Raw genomic sequence first — 23,069 nt, 5'->3', positions numbered from 1 at the left:
GTTTTATTCTTCCCGCCGCTGCACCTGCTGCTCTCGGCGCCATCGTCCTCCATCGCTTCCTGTTTTGAATCGGTTAACCTTTCTGTTTTGGGGGGGGGAGGGGCGGCGCGGCGGGGTCCTGCTCCACAGATTAGCCGCTGAAGCATTTATCAAGGGATGACAAATGAGCTGTCCTTCCAGATGCCTGATTACTTGACCTTTATTCCACAGGAGCAGGGCGATAGCAGCAAACGGGAGGGGGGGGTCCTGATGGAGCTAAGTGGTGCCAGTCTCGTATTCGGCAGCCCGTTGTGAGGGGGAAACGCCTGGATGCAACGCCTCAACGCCAACGTGAACACGAATTAAGAAAGAAGTTATTAAGATTGGCCGCCGCTGAGGCGAGGTAATTGAAATTCTCACTTTCCCCAGAAACAGGCAGGGACCCGGCACGTCACTTTCTATTTGAGGCGGAGAGGCTGATGAGTATCGCACATTAAAGCCTGGGGAGGAAAAGTGTCCTCTTAGTGGCCTCTGATTCGACATCATTACATGAGCGCGACTGCGTCCGCCCCTTCTTTCTTCTGCCAGCTCATTTCTGGTTTTGTCGGGCAGCAGATTGTCATTTACTGCTCTGATTGTGTGTTTTTCCCACAACGAGGAGGTCTGCTGGTTATCTGGGACCCGCGCCGCCACAGATTGGGATTCATTCACATGTGCAGGCTTTTTCTTTTTAAATGCTGTTTGTTAAGCAGCAGCCTGCAGAACATGGACCTGAACCATGAAGCTCCGCTCTGCTGGATCCGTCTTTACACACGTTGTCGAAGGAAAAAACTCCAAATAATAGTTAATTATCAATGTTTTTAGAGGAGTTTCACTGAATCAAAATAACCAAAGGGTTCATTAATCTAAAAGTCTATCTATTTAAGCTTATACAACATGGAAATGTCTGCTGTGTATTTAACCTGATAAGTTTGTTTGTAAGTTTTAAGAATCAAATTTGAGAACTTACCATACTGGCTAGAATTTTTCTGCCTAGAAATACGTCTGAAAAAGTGGCGTGGTCTTATATCCGTGGTCTTGATTCCAGGGCACGATGATAAACAGTCGCATCAACAGAAGGCCCCAAAAATCTGTAATAACTGAACTGCAGAGCCGTCACTCACAACTAGCGTGCACTGCCGTTGTTAAACTAATATTAGGGCGCACTCACACTGTCCTTCCGCACCGGGCCAAAACAGGTTTTTCGGTTAAAGCCTAGTGCGTTTGACCAGTGTGAGTGCAACCGCTCCACGCATAACTGCAGCCAGCTGGCCGTCCACGGCCCGTCTGAGAGAGGTGGGCTTTTGTAGAGCGCATTTGCACATGTACGAGCACGATGCCTACGGCGGCTCTGACGTCATTTCCTGTGCGCCTGTTGGGACGTAGAAAAAAGAAGGAGGGACCATGCGCGGACATTTCAAACAATGGCGGTGAAAGGTTCACGTTGGTGTGATGCGGAGGTGGAGTGTTTACTGCAGATTTGGTCGATGAAAAGATTCAAAAACAGTCGACAAGACGCACAAAAACTCCGAGGTCTACGGAAAGATCTGGAAACAAAGCCATGCATCGCCATGACGTCATCAATGCGTGTAACGTGTTACGGCGTGATGACGTATAGGCAGCAAGAAGCATTCTCCGAGGCCCAGGTAGTGTGAGTACAAACGGGCCTGGAGGGGGGGACAAGGACCCTAAAGCACGGGGCACGGGACGGAGGCACAGTGGGAGTGCGCCCTAACAGAGCCGTTATTCAGCTGAAGGCATTCAAAGTGTTTTTATTATTATTTACAAATAAAATTATTCCTTTATTAAACTTGTACTCCTTGTACATTCACCTCTCCACACACACACACACACACACACACACACACATGCTCCTATAACTCTTCTGCCCTTACTACAAACTTGACCCAGAAGTTGAAAGTTCCCGATTTCAGATAACAAGTGAACGCAGCATAACGGGCGCTGACGAGCTCCACCGGCAGGCCGACCGCTGTCAGCAGCGTCACGAACATGGCGTCTTATTTACATCTAGCCCGGGGGTGTCTCCACAGACACGGTCAAGTCCAGTAGGAAGTCTTTCAATAGCGGGTCACATGATCAATCGCCATGGCTTTAACTCACTTTTTGATCGATAGAGACTTAAAAGACAATTAAATAGATGGAAATCTTAAAGGGTACGTCTTTAAAACAACATTTGGTCTCCAGTCGTTCTCCAAGAATGATCGGGTCGTCTTATATTCGGGCTAACGCGGTGATCTGGGAACTTAAGAAAAGATGTTTGACAGGAAGATGCATCCATTTTCTTTTCTGTGACATGAAAACGTGTCGTATCAAACTCAAACGTATCAAACTTTCCACTCATTTTGTGACTAAGTCCAGTGACTCCAGAGTCACTTTTCTCATCTCGTGGTAAAACTTTCCAATTTGTCCGTCCACTAACTCGAGCAGCCGTTTCACTTTCAGCAGGAGGAGTGTTTTTTTTTAATCCTGTGGGTTTTGGAGAGGGGGGTCAGGACTTCATCAGGGCCCTCCGGGGCCCGCGGAGCCCCTCGCTCGTCTCCGCAGCAGATGAGGGGATCAGCAGGGTGTGAAATGGCCGCGGTGATTGCTCCGAGGCCACGAGGCCTCCAGCCCATTCGCAGCCCTGTCAGCTCTCTAATGGAGCCGGCGGAGATTGGAGACGAGCCCCCTCCCGTCACACTGTTAAAGGCACAGTCAACCATAAAGACAGAGAGACTGGAGGGAAGTTAACAGAGTTTCTGCAGTGTTCAAGCTTCACTTTAGGGTTTTATCTGATAAAGTCCATCTGAAATAAAACGGTGTAGTTCTGCTAAGTTCCTTAACCCTCCTGTTGTCTTTGGGTCAAAATGACCCGCCACTGTGTTAAAAACCAAACAAAAATCCCCTAAACGATATTACTTTAACCTGAAATTTTATGACTTTGCCTCGATTGGCACCAACAGTAGAAAAAGTGAAATGTTGCTTTCATTCACATTTCCATGTAAGCTGAACAAAAAAAAGGTACAAAGGTCGTCCTGGGGTCAAAATGACCTGTGAGGCAAAAAGAGTTGAACTCAAGGTCACAGAGTTATTTACAAACCACTGAATGTTACAATGTTTGAGTTGTTTTAATCAGAAGCAGACGTAACAAGACAGATCATGGGGTCTTCTCACGGACGGCTGTGCCTTTGATCAGTCTCAGATCAATGAGTAGCAGACGTAAACGAGACAGTAGCAGACGTAAACAACACACAGGTGTTATCGCAGACTGCAGAGATTATAAAGGTGCTGCAGACGACAGGGCCCCGAACTCTGTCTGTGCTGGAGCCGTGAGTGTGCGTTACAACGCTGAAGAGGCTCTAGAGCGAGACGACTGTGATTCAGAAGAGGAAGTGGAGGATGTATCAGAAGAAGAAGATGGGGAGGAATACAACCCAGAGCAATGGGTTATGTTATTTCTCATATCTTGTATTGTACATTGTCTTCAATTGTTCAAACTGAGTCATTGGGATGAATGAAAATGCATTCAAACTCCGTTTTGCACATTTTCTTAAGCTATAGAAATGAAGAAAAGAGGGAAAACTCAGTTATTCACACATTTTGTGGTGAATGACAAGTGGTTTCTTCAAGCAAGATGAAATTTGATGTTTAAATTCAATTAAGCTGCTTATAATAGGGGTTTAGTGAAGACGGGTCATTTTGACCCGGAGGACAAAGGGTGTATACAGAAAATGAGGACAACAGGAGGGTTTAACGCCTGCTCTGTAAAGAAAAAGGTCTTTGGGGGAAAAATGTTCCTTTGAGGGGGCGAATCTGTGTTTGATTGACAGCAGCCGGCAGTTTGAGCTCCTGCAGGGGAACAAGAGACGAAGTCCACAACCAAGTTAGGGGCAGACGGCGTGTTGACCACGGCAGCCTCTCAACAGTACCATTTAAAGGTCGTTTACACGTTGTTTAATGAGCTGCAGCTAATTGGCTAACCGGCCAATGAGCTCTCACAGGAAAGCGTAGAAATAGCCAAAAAGCCATTTCTCCGCTGTGCTTCGTGTGTAAAGCCATTTTATGCTTTTTGCGTTTGATGATACGCACTGTTGTCATAGAGAACTCCCCTCGATGTCACTTTTATGCACAAAATACTTCACTGCGGTCTCAGTCTTGCAACTGCGTGGTTGGGTTTAAGAGAAACATGGAGGTTTGGTTTACAATTTTTAAACTCAACGGCTAAGTTAGCGTAGCACGTTTGACACGGCACACGGGCACCGGCGTCAGAGTCCTGTCTTTAGACGACGCCTCATGCTTCTTTTTCCCTGGTAGACACACAACAATTTAATTTCAGTTCTACTCATCTCATCTTCAGCCTCTTATCCGGGGTCGGGTCGCGGGGGCAGCAGCTTTAGCAGGGGACCCCAAACTTCCCTTTCCCGGGCCACATTAACCAGCTCTAACTGGGGGATCCTGAGGCGTTCCCAGGCCAGTGTGGAGATCTAATCTCTCCACCTGCTCCTTTGCGTTGAAAGGAGCCAGTTGAGGTGGTTCAGGATCATCTGGTAAGGATGAACCCTGGGCGCCTCCCTAGGGAGGTGTTCCAGGCACGTCCAGCTGGGAGGAGGCCTCGGGGAAGACCCAGGACCAGGTGGAGAGATTAGATCTCCACACTGGCCTGGGAACGCCTCAGGATCCCCCAGTTAGAGCTGGTTAATGTGGCCCGGGAAAGGGAAGTTTGGGGTCCCCTGCTAAAGCTGCTGCCCCCACGACCCGACCCCGGATAAGAGGCTGAAGATGAGATGAGACGACCATGATTGTTATTATTTAAAGTGTTCTTCCCGGACAGGAAGTGAGCTGGTGAACAGTAAAGTGGGCCAGGTGGCGTTTTAACGTGTGGAGTGTAAATATAGCCCTGCGCCCTCCGTCTAATTGTAGCCGTGTTGTTTTCACGTTGTTGAATCCCAGAGATGTTTAATTCATCATGCAAATAATCTGGAACAAAACAAACTCTCGTCGGAGCTCCCGAGAGGCCGAGCGTCTAATGAGTTCACTCCATACAATATTCATACCTCTGCGAAATGTACTGTCACTTTCCCCGGCAACACACACACACACACACACACACACACACACACACACACACACACACACACACACACACACACACACACACACACACACACACACACACACACACACAGTAACCCCATATCCCATCCCATTAGATTTAATGGGAGGTTGTACGACTGTAACTGTTCCAGGTGTTGTTCGGTTTCATCACCTTCGCAGTGGAGCTTAAACTCGCGGTTCGCTTCGTCTGTTTGTCATCGGGATTTGTGAAAAATTAAATGGCGCGCCTGGGCCTCGGAGGATGCTTCCTGCTGCCTATACGTCGTGTATTTAAATAAACAGGGCTACAGTGAGATGAAACACAAACACAGAGGCAGGATGGAAGATTATCAAGAGCTTCCTCCAGTGTCCACACTAGGTGCAGTTTTAGTCTCTTCGTCTGAGCTGTACTGTTCTTCAGGCTACATCAGAAGTACCCTAACCCTTCTCCTCTGTCGTGTGTTTAGGTCATATCTCCATGACAACACTGAGGGGGAGGGGCTAGTTTTTATTTTATTGGAGGTTAAAGTGTATGAATAATTAGGGGCGTGGCCTCTTGAGTGACAGCTAGCCTCTGGCCCTCACTTCTCCTCGGAGGTAAACGTCAGCCAGATGGACGTACGCCCCTCCCCCCAACGTCACATACATGCCCTTTTTTGGTAAGAGGAAATGAGGCGAAGTCAAAGTCTGACAAGATGGCGACTCCAGTAGGCGAGGACGATTGGATCAAGTTGAGAGAACGGACCTCGACGGAGACGCTACGTCCATTTTTGATAGTCTATGGTGCCCGTTCAGTGACCCCCCCCCCCCCGGGTGTGAAGCCGTCTCCAGGCAGCCGCACAGACGGCTGGACCCGGCAGCTTCATCCAATCACGCCCGATAATGACCTGGGGATCGAGAGATGATAGGATGGGCGTGAGGGGAGGGGGGGTCAAGCAGGTTTTTAATTTCGTGCTGAGAGGCCGCCGTCCTCCTCCGACTCATTTCTCCTTCAGAGGAGAGAATTAAGTCCAACAGCCTCTTCAGGAAATCATCTCTCCTTTTTTAATAATCTCCAACGCCGCGTGGCTTCACAGCACGCAGAGGTGACCAGAGGTCGAGGACCGGCTTCACGATCAACGCCGGCGGCGGCGGCGGCGAGAGACGAATGAGGGAGGGAGGGAGGGAGGGAGTCGGCTGATTTTCATTAAGATGGACTCCGGCGCGCTTGTCTTATTAGCGGGTCATTAGGCTCTCGGAGGCCGACAGATTGGCTGAACAGGAAGCAGGGGAGCAGGCAGAAGGTAATTGCACTCGGAGTGACCACACAGGTGCCTGCTCGCCACACGCTCCTTGATTGGTTAATTAGCACGTTGTCAATCAGCCCCCTCCGGCAGCTCGCGCTCGCAGCAGTTAAAAGGTGAGAGAGCGTTTGCTAATGAAGCCTGAAACTTCTTCTTCTCCCTCTTCCAGCTCGTTATGCCTGCAATTAAAAAACAAGTAGAGGAGCGACACATAAACACACACACACACACACACACACACACACACACACACACACACACACACACACGCTGCAGGTTTTTAGCAGCAACTGTGGGGAAGTTACAGAGAAATCAGTGAAGGATAGGGCAAAGGCAAGTGTGTTTATACAGTGTAGCACCACGGTGGTGTGGTGGTTAGCACTCACAGCTCAAGGGTTCCCGGTTTGAATCCCGGCTGGGGCCCTTCTGTGTGGAGTTTGCATGTTCTCCCCGTGTCTGCGTGGGTTTTCTCCGGGTTCTCCGGTTTCCTCCCACAGTCCAAAGACGTGCAGGTGTTCGGTTCATTGATGACTCTAAATCACCCGTAGGTGTGAATGGTTGTCTGTCTCTGTTCGTCTCTATGTGTCCTGTGATAGACTGGCGTCCTGTCCAGGGTGGACCCCGCCTCACGCCCGATGTCAGCTGGGATCGGTTCCAGCTCCCCCGCGACCCCGTTAGGGACAAGAGGCTGAAGATGATGGGTGGAGCGTTTTGCGTCGCTGCTTTTGCGTCGCTGCTTTTGCGTCGCTGCTTTTGCGTCGCTGCGTGCCTCACGATTTTTGTGCCCTGAGCATCATGAGTGGCAAAAACTTGAACTCTGAAAGCTGGACGTCCTTTAACTTCACAGCAAAGAAACGACTGAGGACGGCGCCTCGGTGGTGGCCGAGCAAGAACGACAAAAAGACAAACTCTCCAACAAAAAAGAGGCGTTAAGGCGGTGCACCTACTGCGTCGGCATCCTGCAAAAAAAAAAACGTCCAGGGCCCGAGACAATCGAACCCCTGGAAAAATGCATCAGCAAACCGAACTGATCCGGCTGCTGTGCTCCAGCGGCGCGTGCAGCGTTAATGGCGTGTGTTTATTTATGAGCCGGACACCGTTAATTACCTCATGCTTGGATAATTACCTCCAACATCAAAGACTGTGTGTGTGTGTGTGTGTGTGTGTGTGTGTGTGTGTGTGTGTGTGTGTGTGTGTGTGTGTGTGTGTGTGTGTGTGTGTGTGTGTGTGTGTGTGTGTGTGTGTGTGTGTGTGTGTGTGTGTGTGTGTGTGTGTGTGTGTGTGTGTGTGAAATGTCTGCTGCTGCTAATTAAAAGAAAATGTCAAGTCATCAGCAAAATATTCACACACACTCACGAGACACAGTGAGGAGGAAACCGTAACCAACGGCAGCTGCAGATTTAAAACCGGTCGTCGTGGAAACACAAAAGACGTGCAGACGATGACCCCTGCCCCCCCCCCCCCTTCTCTGCTGCTCATCATCATTTAGATTTCACCTTTTTAAAACACTAACACAGGTTTTTATAGTTTAACTGTTGCAGCGTTTCTCTGCATTTCTGCATCGTCGGCGGTTTCACAGGCAGAACAACAGCGCCACACGGTGGTCGCTCCCATATGGGGGGGGGGGGGGGGTGGATTTGATTGTTTTAGGACTTTATATCAAGCTCTCAGCGTCACTGTGGACGGTTTAATTAGTTATTATTATTATTTATGAAGCCAAAACCTGCTGAATTAGAAGAAAATGTTTGATTTTAAATGATTGGAGAAGATTTTTCTGCTTTTTAATATTTATTTTAATTTATTTTAATTTATTTATTTCAGTTTATTAATGCATCATTTATTTATAAGTATTTAAAATATATTTTTTTATATTTTAATATTTTTGTGCATGTATCTAGAAGATAATTAAGATTTCTAAAACTGAAAAATAAAATAAAAAATACAGTTAAATTAAATTAAAATTACTTTTTACAAGTTTTAATAACAAAAAATAATTCAAAATTAAACTAAGAAATTAAAATAAAACCACAACTATTAAATAAAATATATGCCATATTATTATTATTATTTATGAAGCCAAAACTGCCTGAAAGAGGTCAAAAGAAAATGTTTTATTTTAAATGATCGGAGAGGATTATTCTGCTTTTTAATGTTATTTTAGTTTATTTGTATTTATTTATTTCAGTTTATTAATGCATCATTTGTTGATATTATTATTATTATTGTCATTGTAGTTATTGTAAACGTATTTTATAATTGTATCTGAGCAGAAATCTAGAAGATAATTAAGATTTGTAAAACTGAAAAATAAACAATTAAATTGAATTCAAGTTACTTTAGTTTCAATAACAAAAAATAAAATTATAAAATAAAAATTACTCAAAAATAAATTAATAAAAATTTTAAATAAAACTACGACGATTTAAATAAAATAAAATATAAAAATACAATAAGAAAATTCAGCAAAAGCTTTAATGATTATATTCATATTTATATATTATTAAAAATAATAATATATATATATATATTTTTTTAATAACATTTAAAACCCACCTGTAAAGACTGACATTTATTTTTTATATTATTTTAAATATAATCTGTTGTTGCTTTTATTTGTTTACTGTTCTTTTATTTTGTTCTATAGAGAAAAAATGATTTCATATTTTTAAAATTATACTAAAAACAATAAATGATTAAATAAAGGATAATTAAAGTTACTTGTTTTTTAGTAGACCAGGTAAAATCAAATAATATAATTGTAATAGGCAATAACACATTTATTATAATTAAACGTAAAAGAATAACGCCGACACGCTGACTCAGTGATTCCATAACATATTTTAATCTTTCAGTGTTTTAGTATAAAAGTCGTCCCAGCGGCCCGCCGTCGGCTCGTCTGCGCTCCCGTCGGCTGGAACTGTGGTTTTTCCCAGAGAATCCGCTAAAGTACCAAATCTATGTACACACACGACATCCACACAGAGGGGCCCCACCAAACAGGAAGTCTACCCATCGCTACCCTGCCAAAATAAAACGTCAAACACTACCACCTCACCGCTCAGATTTAATGCTATGAATCAAAAAAACAATAGAGGAGGAGGAGGGGGCGTCTACGCGCAGGGCCTCAACACGGGGGGACCTCTACGCGCAGGGGGACCTCTACGCGCAGGGGGGACCTCTACGCGCAGGGGGGACCTCTACGCGCAGGGGGGACCTCTACGCGCAGGGGGGACCTCTACGCGCAGGGGGGACCTCTACGCGCAGGGGGGACCTCTACGCGCAGGGGGGACCTCTACGCGCAGGGGGATCTCTACGCGCAGGGGGGACCTCTACGCGCAGGGGGACCCCTCTACGCGCAGGGGGGACCCCTCTACGCGCAGGGGGGAACCTCTACGCGCAGGGGGGAACCTCTGCGTTTTCTCACAATCCTCTCTATAAAGTAACGCGCACACGTGTTCTGCTTCACAATAAATTAGGACAGGCACGCTCTCCGCTCTCCTACGGCCGACTGGAGCTCGGTTCAGGCGGGAAAAGAGGATTCTGTGACGTTTGAGGGGAGACGTGAACTCGTCACGGCCCGCGAACGACAAAGTGTAAAAAATAAAAGACACGAAATAAAAACATTAGTGGGAAACTTGCGGGCAGCAGTTTGTTTGTTTTTTTGGTTTCGGTGTGTGAATGATGCACTTTAGGCATTTTAGACTTTCTGAGAGCATCTATATAGATTTTATATAAATATGTACAAACGAAAGAAGAGAAAGTAGTCCAGTAAAAACATTCAGGTAAAAAAACAACAAACAAAAAAAAGAGGAAATGCAAAAACACACAAAACCATTAATGCCGAAGACGAAACCGTGACGCTGGAGAACTCAATAACTTACAAAAACTGTAAAAAACAAAAGGAGCTGAAATAAAAAGGTGGGTTACAGTATGTGTGTTTGTTTTCGTCTCCGTGTGGAGATAGCACCAGCAGGAACGCCGCCGGGGGGGCGGGGGGGAGGGGTGTCACCTCCGACGGCGTTCGTAAATGTCCGAACACGACGATGAACCAAGGACAAACTGAGGGAGTGAATAAATTAGTGTCAGGCCTTGTACAGGGTATTTACAGGAGCTGCTGCAGTCACACACACACACACACACACACGCTCTCACTCACACACACACACACACGCACTGATGGACACACTCATGGCAGTGAGATTGTTGCAGCAGTCTTGCAGCACATTTTTAAAGGAGGTCAGAGGTCAAACTCTGACACATTCGACAGGTTTCGCACCCGGGACTTTTTCAGTCCTCGTGGCCCCGGGTTCCGCTCGCTTTTCTCTCGTTCGACCTTTTCAGCACCCGCTAACCGAGTTGTTTTTTCGTTGCATAGCTCTTTGACAAAACAAGATGGACGTCACAAGCTACAGTATTTCGGATGAGGAAGGAGGGAGGGAGGGGAGGAGGGGGGGGAGGACAGGTGCGCAGGTACGAAAACGACCCGGTTCCAGTTCGCAGGAAATGGTAAACATGACGAGAGTGTGTTTTGTTGTGCGTATGAGGCAGAAACTGAGCGTCTCCGCCGTGACGGTGTTCAAAACCAAAAGCTGGAAAAGAGGAGAGGTGGATGATGGGAGGATTTCAGAGGTGGAGGTGGCGGTGGAAGGAGGACGTTCAGTCTGTGGCAGCGTGGCCGGCGCTCGGCTCCGGCACGCCGCTGACACGGTTCAGGTGGCTCATGGCTCGGTCGAAGGCGAGCCGCACAGCTTTTCGGATGCCGGAGGAGCGAGCCTCCGTCAGCTTGGTTTTGTCGAGCGTCTGGTCGACCCCGAAGGGAGCCATCTTGGATCTAGGAAGCCATTGCCTGAGGAGAGAGAAGAATACGACAAGTGGTCAGCGTGGCCTCAGTTTCATGTTCCTGACGAATCACGACTTCAACACTTCTTAAAGAAACTCGCTTTAAAATAGAAACTTTTGCTCGCTTTAGGGTCCTTGTCCCCCCCTCCAGGCCCGTTTGTACTCACACTACCTGGGCCTCGGAGAATGCTTCTTGCTGCCTATACGTCATCACGCCGTAACACGTCACACGCATTGATGACGTCATGGCGATGCGTGGCTTTGTTTCCAGATCTTTCCGTAGACCTCTGAGTTTTTGTGCGTCTTGTCGACTGATTTTGAATCTTTTCATCGACCAAATCTGCAGTAAACACTCCACCTCCGCATCACACCAATGTGAACCTTTCACCGCCATTGTTTGAAATGTCCGCGCATGGTCCCTCCTTCTTTTTTCTATGTCCCAACAGGCGCACAGGAAATGACCTCAGAACCGCCGTAGGCCTCGTGTTCGTACATGTGCAAACGTGCTTTACAAAAGCCCACCTCTCCCAAACGGGCCGTGGACGGCAAGCGTGCCGCTCCTAGGCACTCACGCTGGTAGAAACTAGACTTTACCCGCGAAACCTGTTTGGGCACGGTACGGGTGGACAGTGTGAGTGCGCCCCTAGCTAACTAGCTGATCTCGAGGTCGACCAAAATAACTTTCTTGAGTCCGGGGGTTCCTCACCAGCTGCGCTTGCTGTCGAAGAAGTGGACGAGGAAGAGTTTCTCTGCGGACCTGAACTGCATCCGCTCTCCGACTCTGAGAACGCCCGGCGGCGGCGACGGTGGCGGCTGGGGAAGCTCCACCCCGTTGTGCTGACACCCCGTCCTCCGCGCTCTGGGGTCCATGATCTGTGATGGCCAAAAAAAAAATGAAGAAAAAAAAACAGAGCGGGATGGAGACTTGAGTGACACAGCAACAGGGTGGAGTATTTCCTGGTGGCAGCAGCCGCACAGAAGAAGAAGAAGACGACGACACAAGCATGCACGGCCGAGTCGAGCCCGAAACGCTCTGAGCGAAGCGGCCCGCTCCACACACACACACCAAGCAGTCCATGATGGGCCAAGCTGGGAGCTCCCGCATGGCTGTGAGCACAAATCACGAGCTACAGCACGCACGATGGGTAATGAGACACAGAGGGGACCAACACTCACTCACCAGGGCGGGGTAGGAGGAATATCCACTACACTTAGCCCAAACTAGTTTAAGAGGCTCCAGAACAAATGGGGAAGCAGCGGAGGGCTTCCACACCTCTACAGGAACAACGATAAGCAGGTTATGAAGTATTCAAACCAAAAGACACAAGAGCACAAGCAGTCTGAACACACAGCCACACACACAAGAGAGGACACACTTTTTTTTTTTAAAGATTAACTTTAAAAAAAAAAAAAGATTCAGAGGAAGTAAAGACGCCCCAAGGTGATCCTGAGGGTCGTGTCAGGGGGAAGATCCAGACGTAATTTAATAAGTGAAAGGCCGATACATCAGCTGATATTTGCGTTGTCTAGGTGCATCGTATCGGCCGATGCGTGCGCCGATAGTTTTTTCCCAGTACTTTTTACAGACAGGCGTCCACAGGCAGCTCCGTGTTGCTGGAGACGCCTTTTTTAAGTTCAATAAATGTTCATTTTTTTAAATTGAGACTTGTAACATTTGTTATCATCATTGTGTAATTTTTATGATGTAAATTAGGGGATTAAAAGTAGAATCGGCTCCAAATATCGGCAGTCCGTATCGGCCATCGGCTAAAGCTGATGAAGAAAAGAAGTCGGCATGGTCCTTAAAACAAATCCATATGTCGATCTCTAATTTTTATGGATCGTATCCTATAACATGTACTCTTCTGTCGGCCTCAGCGTGCTGGTGTTGCTGCTCTCATCGACTATTTCACAGCATTCACAAGTGACGGAGTAAAAACAGCACGATTGTCTTGCACTTTTATATTTATGTATTTGTTGTTGTTCTGCGCCTTTCCTCTGTTTTAATCTAACGTGACTTCCTGGTTGATCAACGTGCACATGTTCTGTTCTGTATTTTGTATTTAAATGTTGTTACATTAATACACGTTAAACCAAAGACGATTGGCAGCTAAAAGGACAAATGGCTCAGATATTGTTTGTTGATGTGAGCCAATAACTGACTGAACGCACAGAGAGAATAACAGACTTCACTTCCACTTTGCTCACTGCAGGTTTCCTGTTTCTGGACCGCAGCTTCGAGTCTCTGCTGGTCTCATCCAGGGCCTCAAGAGGCCCCTGAACCGCAGTTTGAGAAGCAGTGACGTGGGAGGAGCTGCTGGTTTGGTAAAATCAGAACTCTGGATGCTGGAAGTAATCATCTACAGCGCTGCCCTTTGGGTCACACAAATAAAGCGTGCCACGTGGTCTCACGCACATTCATCAGATGTCGCTGGGCGGACGGCGCTCTGCTCACCTGGAGAGATCTTGGCAGCTTTGGTGAACTCTCCGTTCTCGATGCAGGTCACCAGGGTGCTTTTGTCGTCCACGGTGCTCCGCCGAGCCGCCGGCGGCCGCCCTTTACCACTTTTAGACACGATGACGGTGCTGAAAGGGACGAGAGGGAAGCGAGACGAGGTAAATGTTTGTTTTTTTAACCATTTGGTTACCGGACTGTTGGAAGGATTTTAAACATTAAACAAACATTTCTATTTCAGTGATACTCGAAACTTCGGTGAACTCACCTGGTGCCGCAGAGGACGCTCCCGCTGGAGGAGATGCTCGACTCGGAGGCACAGCGGCGACGGGGCTCCAGCAGGCGGGGAGACGGTGAGATTTCCTCCTCCTCTACCACAAAACCGTTCGCTATGCCTGAAGGTAAAACACACAGGAAACGTGTCATGGTGAGGTGAAGGATTGTGGCACGACAGAACTGTGATCGCTAAACATTAAGTTCATGCTTTCTGCTGAAACTTGATGACCTACCTGTGCCGAGGCGCTTTATTGGCGACTCCTCGTCCTCGTCCTCCTCGCCGTCGGCGCTGCTGCTGCGTCTTCTCTTCTTCGGCAGGAGCAGCGTTTCCAGACGAGGGATCACCACGGACAGGAAAGTTTTGGTGCCCAGGGGCAGCGGCGACACGATGGCCGCCTCCTGGGTCTTGGCTGGTTTCTGGGGGCTGGCGCTCTTGGACTTGCGGAAGAGGACGTTATTCCGTCGGTTGCCGGCGCCGGAGGCTTCGGTGTGGATGTCGCCGTTGGGGAGCAGCGGGTCTGAGATGTGCCCGTTGGGTGTGTCCGCGGACACTGAGGTAGACATGTCGGTGTCGCCGAGCTCCATGGGAGTGTGGTCGATGTCGGGTTTGACGGCCTTCAGAGGGGGCGGCTCCGGGTCGGCGGGCGAGGCGTCGAGCTGCGACAGTGAGGTGAGCAGCTCTAACGTTGGCGGAGGTAAAGGCTTCTCCTCTTGTGGAGCGCAGGGCTCTGCCGGAGGTTCAGGTAGTGGTTTCTCCTCTGCCTCGGCAGAGGTCGGGCTTGGCTCCGGGGGCCCGGGTGGCACCGTTCGGAGGGTCTTCTTCAGACTCATCTCGCTGCGGACTTCCATGATGGTCTTCTTGAGCAGTTTAAGCCTCTTGCTGCGCGAGGGGCTGTGCTTCATGGCCGTGCTCAGGTCCAGCTTCTCCAGCAGCTCCTTCAGCTGCTCCTCCAGAGGGGTCAGCTGACGGTAGGCGGGGCTCAGCAGCCGGTCCACTGAGAGACAGCACCACAGTCTTATCAGTTACATCACTCCAGCACTTCTACAGCTGATATAAGGTTAAAACACGGCTACAGATATGGCGGGGGGGACTGAAACGAGCGTCAGTGCTACTTGACTTTTCACTGATGAACATTTTCCAACTCATTTCTTGATTAAGCCATTAGATGTTTTATAAATAAACAGGATTCCTACAGCTTTTCTAAAGTCAAACTCAGCCACTCTCAGGCTTTTTCAGCACCTTACAGCTGTAGAAAAGTATGTATTTATGCACAGTGCACAGTATTCTGATTATCCGGCTGTTCAGTCATAACGTAACGCCCTTTCAGATATGATTTTCAGGCCCAGGTCGTATTTCTACACCGCAGTCCCGTTCCCTGTTGTTTGAACAGATTTATAATAACAGATTGTAATTTCATCCCTTTCCTATGGATGAAAGTGTCTCACTGAAGAAGGGAGTGATCGTATCTGTTCACAGGTTCAGACGTTGTTTGTTTTGTTCAACTGAGCATTTCGACCCCGAGATTGTATTTTGAAAGGGTGTCATTCCAGACTTGACGGCTTGGTTTCCTACAGAAGCACTTAAGTGTTTCAAAGTGTGTCACTTCTCCTACATAATATACATTTCAAGCAAACCTTGGAAACACCGCCCTATAATTCATGCGTCTTCAAGTAAAAAATCCAAAAACTATGAACTATGCTGTGAAATAAGTGGTTCTGACCAGAAGCAGATCCTAGACTCTAATCATTTTAAGATCTTACAGGAGAAATGACATGAACGGTTCAATGATACATGTTTTTTTAATGATCGATCGGCTTCTTACCGTCCTCCCAGGAGAAGGGGGGCGGCGTCTCCAGTTTCGGGGCTTCGGGCAGATGCAGCCCGCTGGGGAAGTCGAAGCCGATCCTCTCGGCCTCTCTGCGGGCCCTGCGCAGAATGGCTCCTCCGTGGTCCTGCATCCGCTGACCCGCCTTGTAGAAAAACGTGTCCTTGGCGTTGTACTTCATGCAGTTGAAGATGATGAGGTCGAAGTCTGCCTCGAACTCCTCCAGGCTCCTGTATTCGTGGCCGTCGATGCGTTTCCTCATGGTGGAGAAGTCCATGGGGTTCTTGATGTGGTCCAGGTAGTCGGCAACCTGCGGGAGACACGGAGGACACATTAGAGGCTGCGGAAGATGTACAGGTCGTCCCGTACCCTCCCAAGTAGGTGCAATGTGATCGACAGTAGCTTTATCTTGACCTAAAAAGATATTTTTGGCTCCAACCGTGAAAATACTGATGAATAAGTGAATAAATGCAGAGGAAATACTGGATTTGCTTGTTGATTAATTGCTAAAAACTACCTGTCAACAATTTGTTGCACATTTAAAACATTTCCGGCACTTGAGTGTAGATGTATTTATTACGTAGGACACATAATAACCCTGGCTGCTCACAGTTATGGGACCACAGCAGCGCCACGGTGTGATCTATTATTTATTAACTGAACGCATAAACGGCGTCAAACCTCCTTGATGTTGACGGGCTGAGAGAAGATGCTGTACTGGTCCTTCTCCTGCAGCTGACTGAGCACGGCTCTTAGCAGGATGTTGAAGGGGGTCAGCTGGGCCTCCAGCGCCGACTGCTGCAGCTTCATCTGACGGGAGATGAACGCACGCGTGAGTTAGTGTGTCTGACGTCGGAGTTTATTGGCACAAACAATGACGGCGAGAACATTGGGGTGAAAGTTCACTTCGTAGTCTGTCGGAAAACATCATTAAAACAACTTTCAATGCGACTTCTCAGTGAAATCTGGGAGGTTTTTGGGGAAACTGACAGCAACTGTGGAGCATCATGAATAAAACAAATAAGCCTGAGCTCCAGAAACGACGAAGCGACTCTACCTCCTCTCTCTTCAGCTTCTCTCTCTTCCTGATGAGCTCCAGCAGCAGGCGAGCTCGCTCCAGGTCGTGGCGGAGGCGGTGCCATTCTTTCAGCTGCTCCTTCAGCGCCTGGTTCGACTCCATGCGGTCCTGCACAAACACACGATTCCGTTCAGTACAAAGAACGACACTGTCGGGTAACGCTCCACCGCGGGCGTCTGTGGACACTCACCATCTGCTTGACTTTCGGCGGCTGAGGGTTGGCCTGCAGCCGGCGGATCAGCGGCACGTTGTTCCTCGACTGCCTCTTCTGCACCCAGTAGCTCAGCACCCGCTCGACGAACACGCGCTTCCTCTGAACCGCCACCTGGTTCAGGATGGTGTCGAAACTGACCCACGGGGAAACAGAGGAGGTGTTAATGAATAGGATCTCAGAGGGGATAACCTGAGCAGACACAACAAGTTAAACGGACAGAGAACAGACTTGAGTCGACTGAGTATAATGATTTATGTGAGAGATGCATGCTGGGAGTCCTGTTTGCCTTCCTACCTTGAAGCGGTGATACTGGGCCCAGCATTTGTGGGGGCCTCGGGTTCTGGTTCGGGCTCCACTCTCTTACTCTTCTTCTTCTGCCAGCCCTTGGCGCGGGACCTCCCCCTCTTTTCGGCTCTCTTGTGGCAGGCGCCGTTTTTCGGATGTGCCTCCTCGTAGATGTTGAGCGGTCGGCGGTCGCAGCCTTCGGGCGTGTGGCCGCAGCAGTAGGCGGTCTTTTTCACAGAGAAAGAGGCGGTGCCGGACGGCGTCACCTCCTTGACGGGCTCCATCTTCATATAGAGGCCGGCTTTCTGGGCGCAGCTGACGTGAAAGGCGGTGTAACAGTTGATCTTGTCACACTGGATGCACGCCCCCGCGCCCTTCTCTTTACACAGGTAACAGGTGAGCTTCCAGCGCGCCGGCGGGATATTGCGGACGCCGTCAATTGGCTCGATGAAAACCGTGTCAGAGAAGCCGACCTCGGGCACCCACAGGGCACACGCTACGTGGCCCCAGCGGTCGTCATCAGTCTTCTTCAGGGCGCCGCCTCGGTTTGGGCAGAAGACGCACTCGGCGGGCCGCGACGGACACTGCAGGCAGTGGCGGCAAAGCCACTGGCCCTCGGGGATGTACGGCACGCCGTAGCACTCCTGGTGCACAGCGATGTTGCAGGAGTCACAGAAGAGGATGACGTTACTGTCTGCGCCGTCTCCGTCCATGCAGATGCAGCAGACGGCGTCCTCGTCCACCAGCGACTGCAGGTCGCTCTGACCCTGCGTGGCCGAGTACGACTCCTTCTCGAAGCGGTCCATGAGGAACTCGAACAAGTTGAACGACGCCTGGCTGACGCCCTCGCTCTTCCTCTTCTCGTTGATGAGCTCCAGCCAGGCGTAGTCCTCCTCGTCCATGTCGTACTCCACCTCCTCGTCCAGCTCCTCCGCCGTCCTCTCCGTGTATTTGTAATACGCCGCCGGCCTCTTCGTCACCACCGGCAGGTTATATTCAACCGTTCTAACCTTTGCCTCCAACAGGCCGCCGGTACTGGCGTGCGTGGCGGTGCTGCCGTGCGAGGCCACGAGCGCGGCGTTCTTCTTCTGCTGGTTGTTTTTGAGGCGCACGGAGCGCACCAGGACCTGCTGGGGCTTCTCGTTGTTCTCCTTGTTGCTGTTGCACTCCATGATCTCCTGCGCCGTGGGGTCATCGTCGGAGATCACGTCCAGCTTGTCGAAGATGCTAAGCCGGTGCACGCGGCCGTCCACCTCCAGCTCCACGATCCGCTGGGCCTGCGCGTACGTCAGCGTCTCCCGGTTGGGCGACGGCTTGATGGGAGACGAATCCCTCTTCAGCACCGCGGGTCGGTGATGCCGACTTTTCTTCTTCATCGTGAGGCCGTAAAAACCCTGAAAGCGAGAGGAAAGTAACAATGTCAGGGACGGTTTCATGTCAGTAACTCTGTAAAGCAACAACCGGCACACAGAGCGGTGTGTGCGCGTGTGTTGGATCCGACAGAACCTGCAGTAATGATTAACAGCCGTAACCCTCGCTGAGACATCGCAGCAGCAATAACAGGCGGTTAATGTGTTTACACAAGGATGTCATCGTCTCGTCCAGCCTTCAATCACAGCGGACCAGGAACCTTTGAGCCGAGAGACGTTTTAGTTCACGTACTTAGTCTCATCTGCCCCATAACGCTTTATTATCAACGTCTATTTGGGGATCACGCAGATGCCCCGAATACACAAGGACGTGTTATTGTTTGACCGTGGTGTTTGTGTCACTGTGATACCTGAGCGTGGGTACAGATACTGATAGTTATTATTAATACTTTAGTTCGGGGAACATAAACACGTTTAATCATTGTATAAAATATGCAGAGTGTTAAATAGAGACAACTGCCTAAAGGTAAGACAGTGCAAAGTTAAGTTTCCTGATTTAAATCGGAAAATATTCTAAAGACGTGAAATGGTTCAGTATTAGAGGCCACACAAATATAGATAAATATTGTTTTCTTTACTCCACTTAATTTATTTGTGTTTAAAACTTAAATGACCGGCTAAAGATACGATTTGCAGATATAGAATATAAATACAACTTAGAAATGATGATGCATTACATATTAAACTACCCAGCAGTAGAAAAAGTAGTTACAATTAACCCCATAATAAACATTTATATTTTTATTATGAGTACTTTAACTTAGCTGTTTATTTTGAAGCTTCTGAGTAAAAACTGTGAATACTTCAACTGTAGTATTTCTACTTTCTTATAACACCTGCGGACTTCTTCCACCAGGATCGAGAGCAAAGACGTCAAAACAGTTACCCAGTAAAGTTAATTAATGAATTTACGAGGTTGTGTTTTAAGTTGGCATGTTTTAATGTAGTTTACATTTAAAGGGCGGAAGCAAAGTATGTAATTCTCTACTATGAAAACAAATACACAACAATGTGTTTTGTTTCTAAGTACGCTTTCTTCTCAAATTGATGTTTGTTGTCATAATATAAGGCTGTACTGTTCATGTACACCATATATATATTTTGTTTTAAGTATGCCGCGCTCAGTTTTAACATTTAATGGAATCACACTCCTATTTGAATGACATTTTAAATATCCATAATAGCGTTTCTCCTTCTTCCCAGTCAGAGTGGTTTCAGATCTCCACAGTGACGTTATTCCTGTCTACAATTGTCATTTCAAATCTCCACAACATCATCCTTACTAGAACTTATGACGCCACTTTTGCCATTCATGTGTGTGTTGGGCTTTCAACTCTAGATATCCACAATTACATTTCAGACATACTGGATGTCTGTAATGTAATTCTGCAGCTGTATATATGTTATGACATTTTTAGAAGAAGAATTCCTTTATTAATCCCACAAGGAGAAATTCAATATTTTTACTCTGTTATTATTATTATTCAGGTTACACACACACACAGGCCTGAAGTACACACACACACACACAGGACCTATATACATGCAAATAATGGAGAGATGTCAGAGCGAGGGGTGTGTCAATGGATTGTCAATGGATCAGCCCCCCGAGCAGTTGGGGGTTCGGTGCCTTGCTCAACAGATTTCAAGATGAACTGATGAACTGGCACCTCTCCAGCCACCAGTCCACGCTCCATTCATGGTCCAAACAGGGACTCAAACTGGCAACCCTACGGTTCCCAGCCGAGTCACCTGTGGACTGAGCTACTGCCGTCCCGTCAGAATGTATTTAGCATGGTCAAAATTACATTATGGACATCAGGAATGTTTTTTTTATATTATTATTTGGGATGTGTGTGAAGTCAAAACTGTGACTGGGGACAAGGGGATTATAGATTTCTGAAATGGAAGTTCTTTAGTAAGAAATGCATTGGAAACCCGATACACATGAATGGAGAAAGTGACGTCATTAGTACCAGTGATAATGGCCGTGTGGATATATCTGAAATCATCCTTTTGACTGGGAAGACCTGGATTAAAGATACCCGCAGTACATATGCAGCTTAGCTATTAAATGTGAAAACTACTTGCTATAGCATATCGGAAATTAAAATTATGAGTCGTGAAAAGTGGATTGTAGATTTTTAAAACGGTTTCTGGTAAGAATAACATTACAGGTATCCAGAAAGTTCATTCTAACGTTGGATATGATTTGTTTCTACAACTGTTTATCACATGATAAGCTAAGATATTCATATATTAGTCCCACAAAGGGGAAATGTCCTTATCACAGCAGCAAAGTGGGCAGCAAACATAGAAGAAGCATCAATAAGAAACAATCAAAAGTAGGAAAATGTGAATATAAACACAAGGGAATCTACTTTTTAGCTAAATAGTTTAAATGTACACCAAGGCACAGGGGGGAAATGTTAGTATTGCACATTGTGATCTAAATTAACCTGAGTTAAGTATATATTTATTATTATACTAAGTATAAGTGAACCCAGTTAACCCAAAACCCAGGTGCAGGGTTTGTAAACCTTTCTAGGTCCATTTTCATGCTTTTCCAGCACCTCAGTTGAGGTGAAATAATACATTTCTGCAAAAACATAAACTGAAAAGGACTATTTCATGTTTTAATCTCAGGCTCTTAGATCTACTCTATAGCTGTTTGTTGTGAAGTAGATCAGGTACATCTTCATGCACTTTATCCAAAATTCAAACCTTAAAAACACAATTTTCAAGGATTATTTCATGTTTTTATCTCGGGCTCTTAGATCTACTCTATAGCTGTTTGTTGTGAAATAGATCCAGGTACATTTTCAAGCACTTTATCCAAAATCCAAACCATAAAAACACTATTTTAAAGGATTTAAGCTCCTGCACGAACCCTGCAGGTGTTTGTGAGAACGTGCAAATAAAGTTGTGATGGAAAAAAAAAGTAGCATTAAAAAGGGGGCGGAAACAAACAGCTCCCTGGATGAATGACAGAAATGCAGCGAGGGCAGCACACCCTCCACACCGACAACAGCGAGCCTCCAGCCGGCTCAGCTGGCCGCACTGAAGCCGCTGAGAGCCGGTTGTTGTTGTTGAACACGACCGGCCAACAGCAGCTGGTTCGGTTTCTCTCGGGCCAGCTGCTAGCATTAGCTCCTCTTAATCGAACCACACCGTTGATCCTTTTTGTTATCGATCGAACCAGCTTTGAAACGTTTTGTTAAACACGGGTGTTTTAGAAGAAAAGACGGCCCGGGGGGTGCCCTCAGATCGGGCAGCGGCCTCTACGGTGGCCGTTTAAACGCGTTAGGACACTCCGTCCACACACAGCTCAGTGAAGGGGGGAGGAAACATGGCGACCAACACAACAAGAAGCTGCCTCGATATCGGTAAAGGTGGCTTTTAAACAGAGCAGCGCAGGGCAGACTCCGGGTTAAACCAGCTCAGATTGTAGTGGGGCTCCCATTGAAGGTGTGAGGGCGGAGTGAGGGTGAACTTACCTCGGTGTTTTTAAAGAATTCAGCTTGTAAAAACAGCAGCAATGGCGGCGCGGCCTCCGGAGCGAAGCGGCAGTTAAATCCACATTCAGAACGCTCGTCTTCCAACGGCTGCCGCGGCTCCTCGCGCTGCTGAACCGAGTCAGACTTGAAAGGGGCCGGCAGGTATCCAGGGCGACGAGAGAACGTTCAGAGTGTTGTCGCGTTGACAACAATAACGGCTGTTTTTAAAAGGCCGTTAGAAGCTCTTCCCGAGCTTCTCTTCCCCCAACAACAATGCGGTTGTGTGAGTCCTTACGTCGCCCTGACGTCATCGCGTACAAACGAACCCCGGAAGTTGCTTCTGCTTCTCTGGAGGATTTTTTTTTTTTTTTTAATGAAATATAAACAATTTATTTCAAGCACTACAAAGTATTTAAAAACATAAAACATACATTTTAACATTTGAAATTAATATATTAACATATTAGTTTGTTTTTATTTCGAACATGTGAAGGGACTAATAACATAAATACAAATTATGTAAAGAAAATAATAATAAAACACAAAATAACCCCAAAAAATATGTCAGAAAAGGAGTATTATTATATTGTATTATATACTTATTTAATACTACTCCTACTTTATTTTCAAACTTAATCATACATTAGTTTTTAAATCTATTTCATAATATATAGTTATATAGTTTTAATTATTTGTATTAAAACCTGAGGAACTAGAAACCATCTTGACTTTTCTTAATGGAAAATATTCAATATAAACCTTCCTTTTTTTTAC

General features: G+C 47.3%; 1 protein-coding gene across 1 annotated transcript; it reads right to left on the bottom strand.

The window, feature by feature from the left end:
- Positions 1 to 11,107: 11,107 nt before the first annotated feature.
- LOC310949239 (bromodomain-containing protein 1-like) lies at positions 11,108 to 22,554 on the bottom strand. The gene is made up of 11 exons (XM_083916604.1): positions 22,296 to 22,554; positions 17,378 to 18,762; positions 17,060 to 17,216; positions 16,849 to 16,977; positions 16,473 to 16,601; positions 15,789 to 16,101; positions 14,199 to 14,960; positions 13,958 to 14,084; positions 13,690 to 13,820; positions 11,941 to 12,107; positions 11,108 to 11,241 (listed from the first exon to the last, which is right to left on the bottom strand). Exons 2-11 carry the CDS (start codon positions 18,742 to 18,744, stop codon positions 11,227 to 11,229), a joined length of 3,297 nt encoding a protein of 1,098 aa, XP_083772730.1. The 5' UTR covers positions 18,745 to 18,762; positions 22,296 to 22,554; the 3' UTR covers positions 11,108 to 11,226.
- Positions 22,555 to 23,069: the final 515 nt, after the last annotated feature.

The sequence above is a fragment of the Echiichthys vipera genome (assembly GCF_963691815.1).
Source record: "Echiichthys vipera genome assembly, chromosome: 7".
Classification (NCBI taxonomy): domain Eukaryota; kingdom Metazoa; phylum Chordata; class Actinopteri; order Perciformes; family Trachinidae; genus Echiichthys; species Echiichthys vipera.
The sequence above is the reverse complement of the archived record's forward strand: the minus strand, read 5'-3'. Positions and strand labels throughout refer to the sequence as shown.

Coding starts and splice junctions, on each gene's coding strand:
- LOC310949239 (XM_083916604.1), bottom strand. CDS start 18,744: ATGAAGAAGAAAAGTCGGCATCACCGACCCGCGGTGCTGAAGAGGGAT. Junction 16,602..16,848: donor AGAAGCTGAAGAGAGAGGAG/GTAGAGTCGCTT, acceptor ATCTCCCGTCAG/ATGAAGCTGCAGCAGTCGGC. Junction 16,102..16,472: donor AGCCCGTCAACATCAAGGAG/GTTTGACGCCGT, acceptor TGTCTCCCGCAG/GTTGCCGACTACCTGGACCA.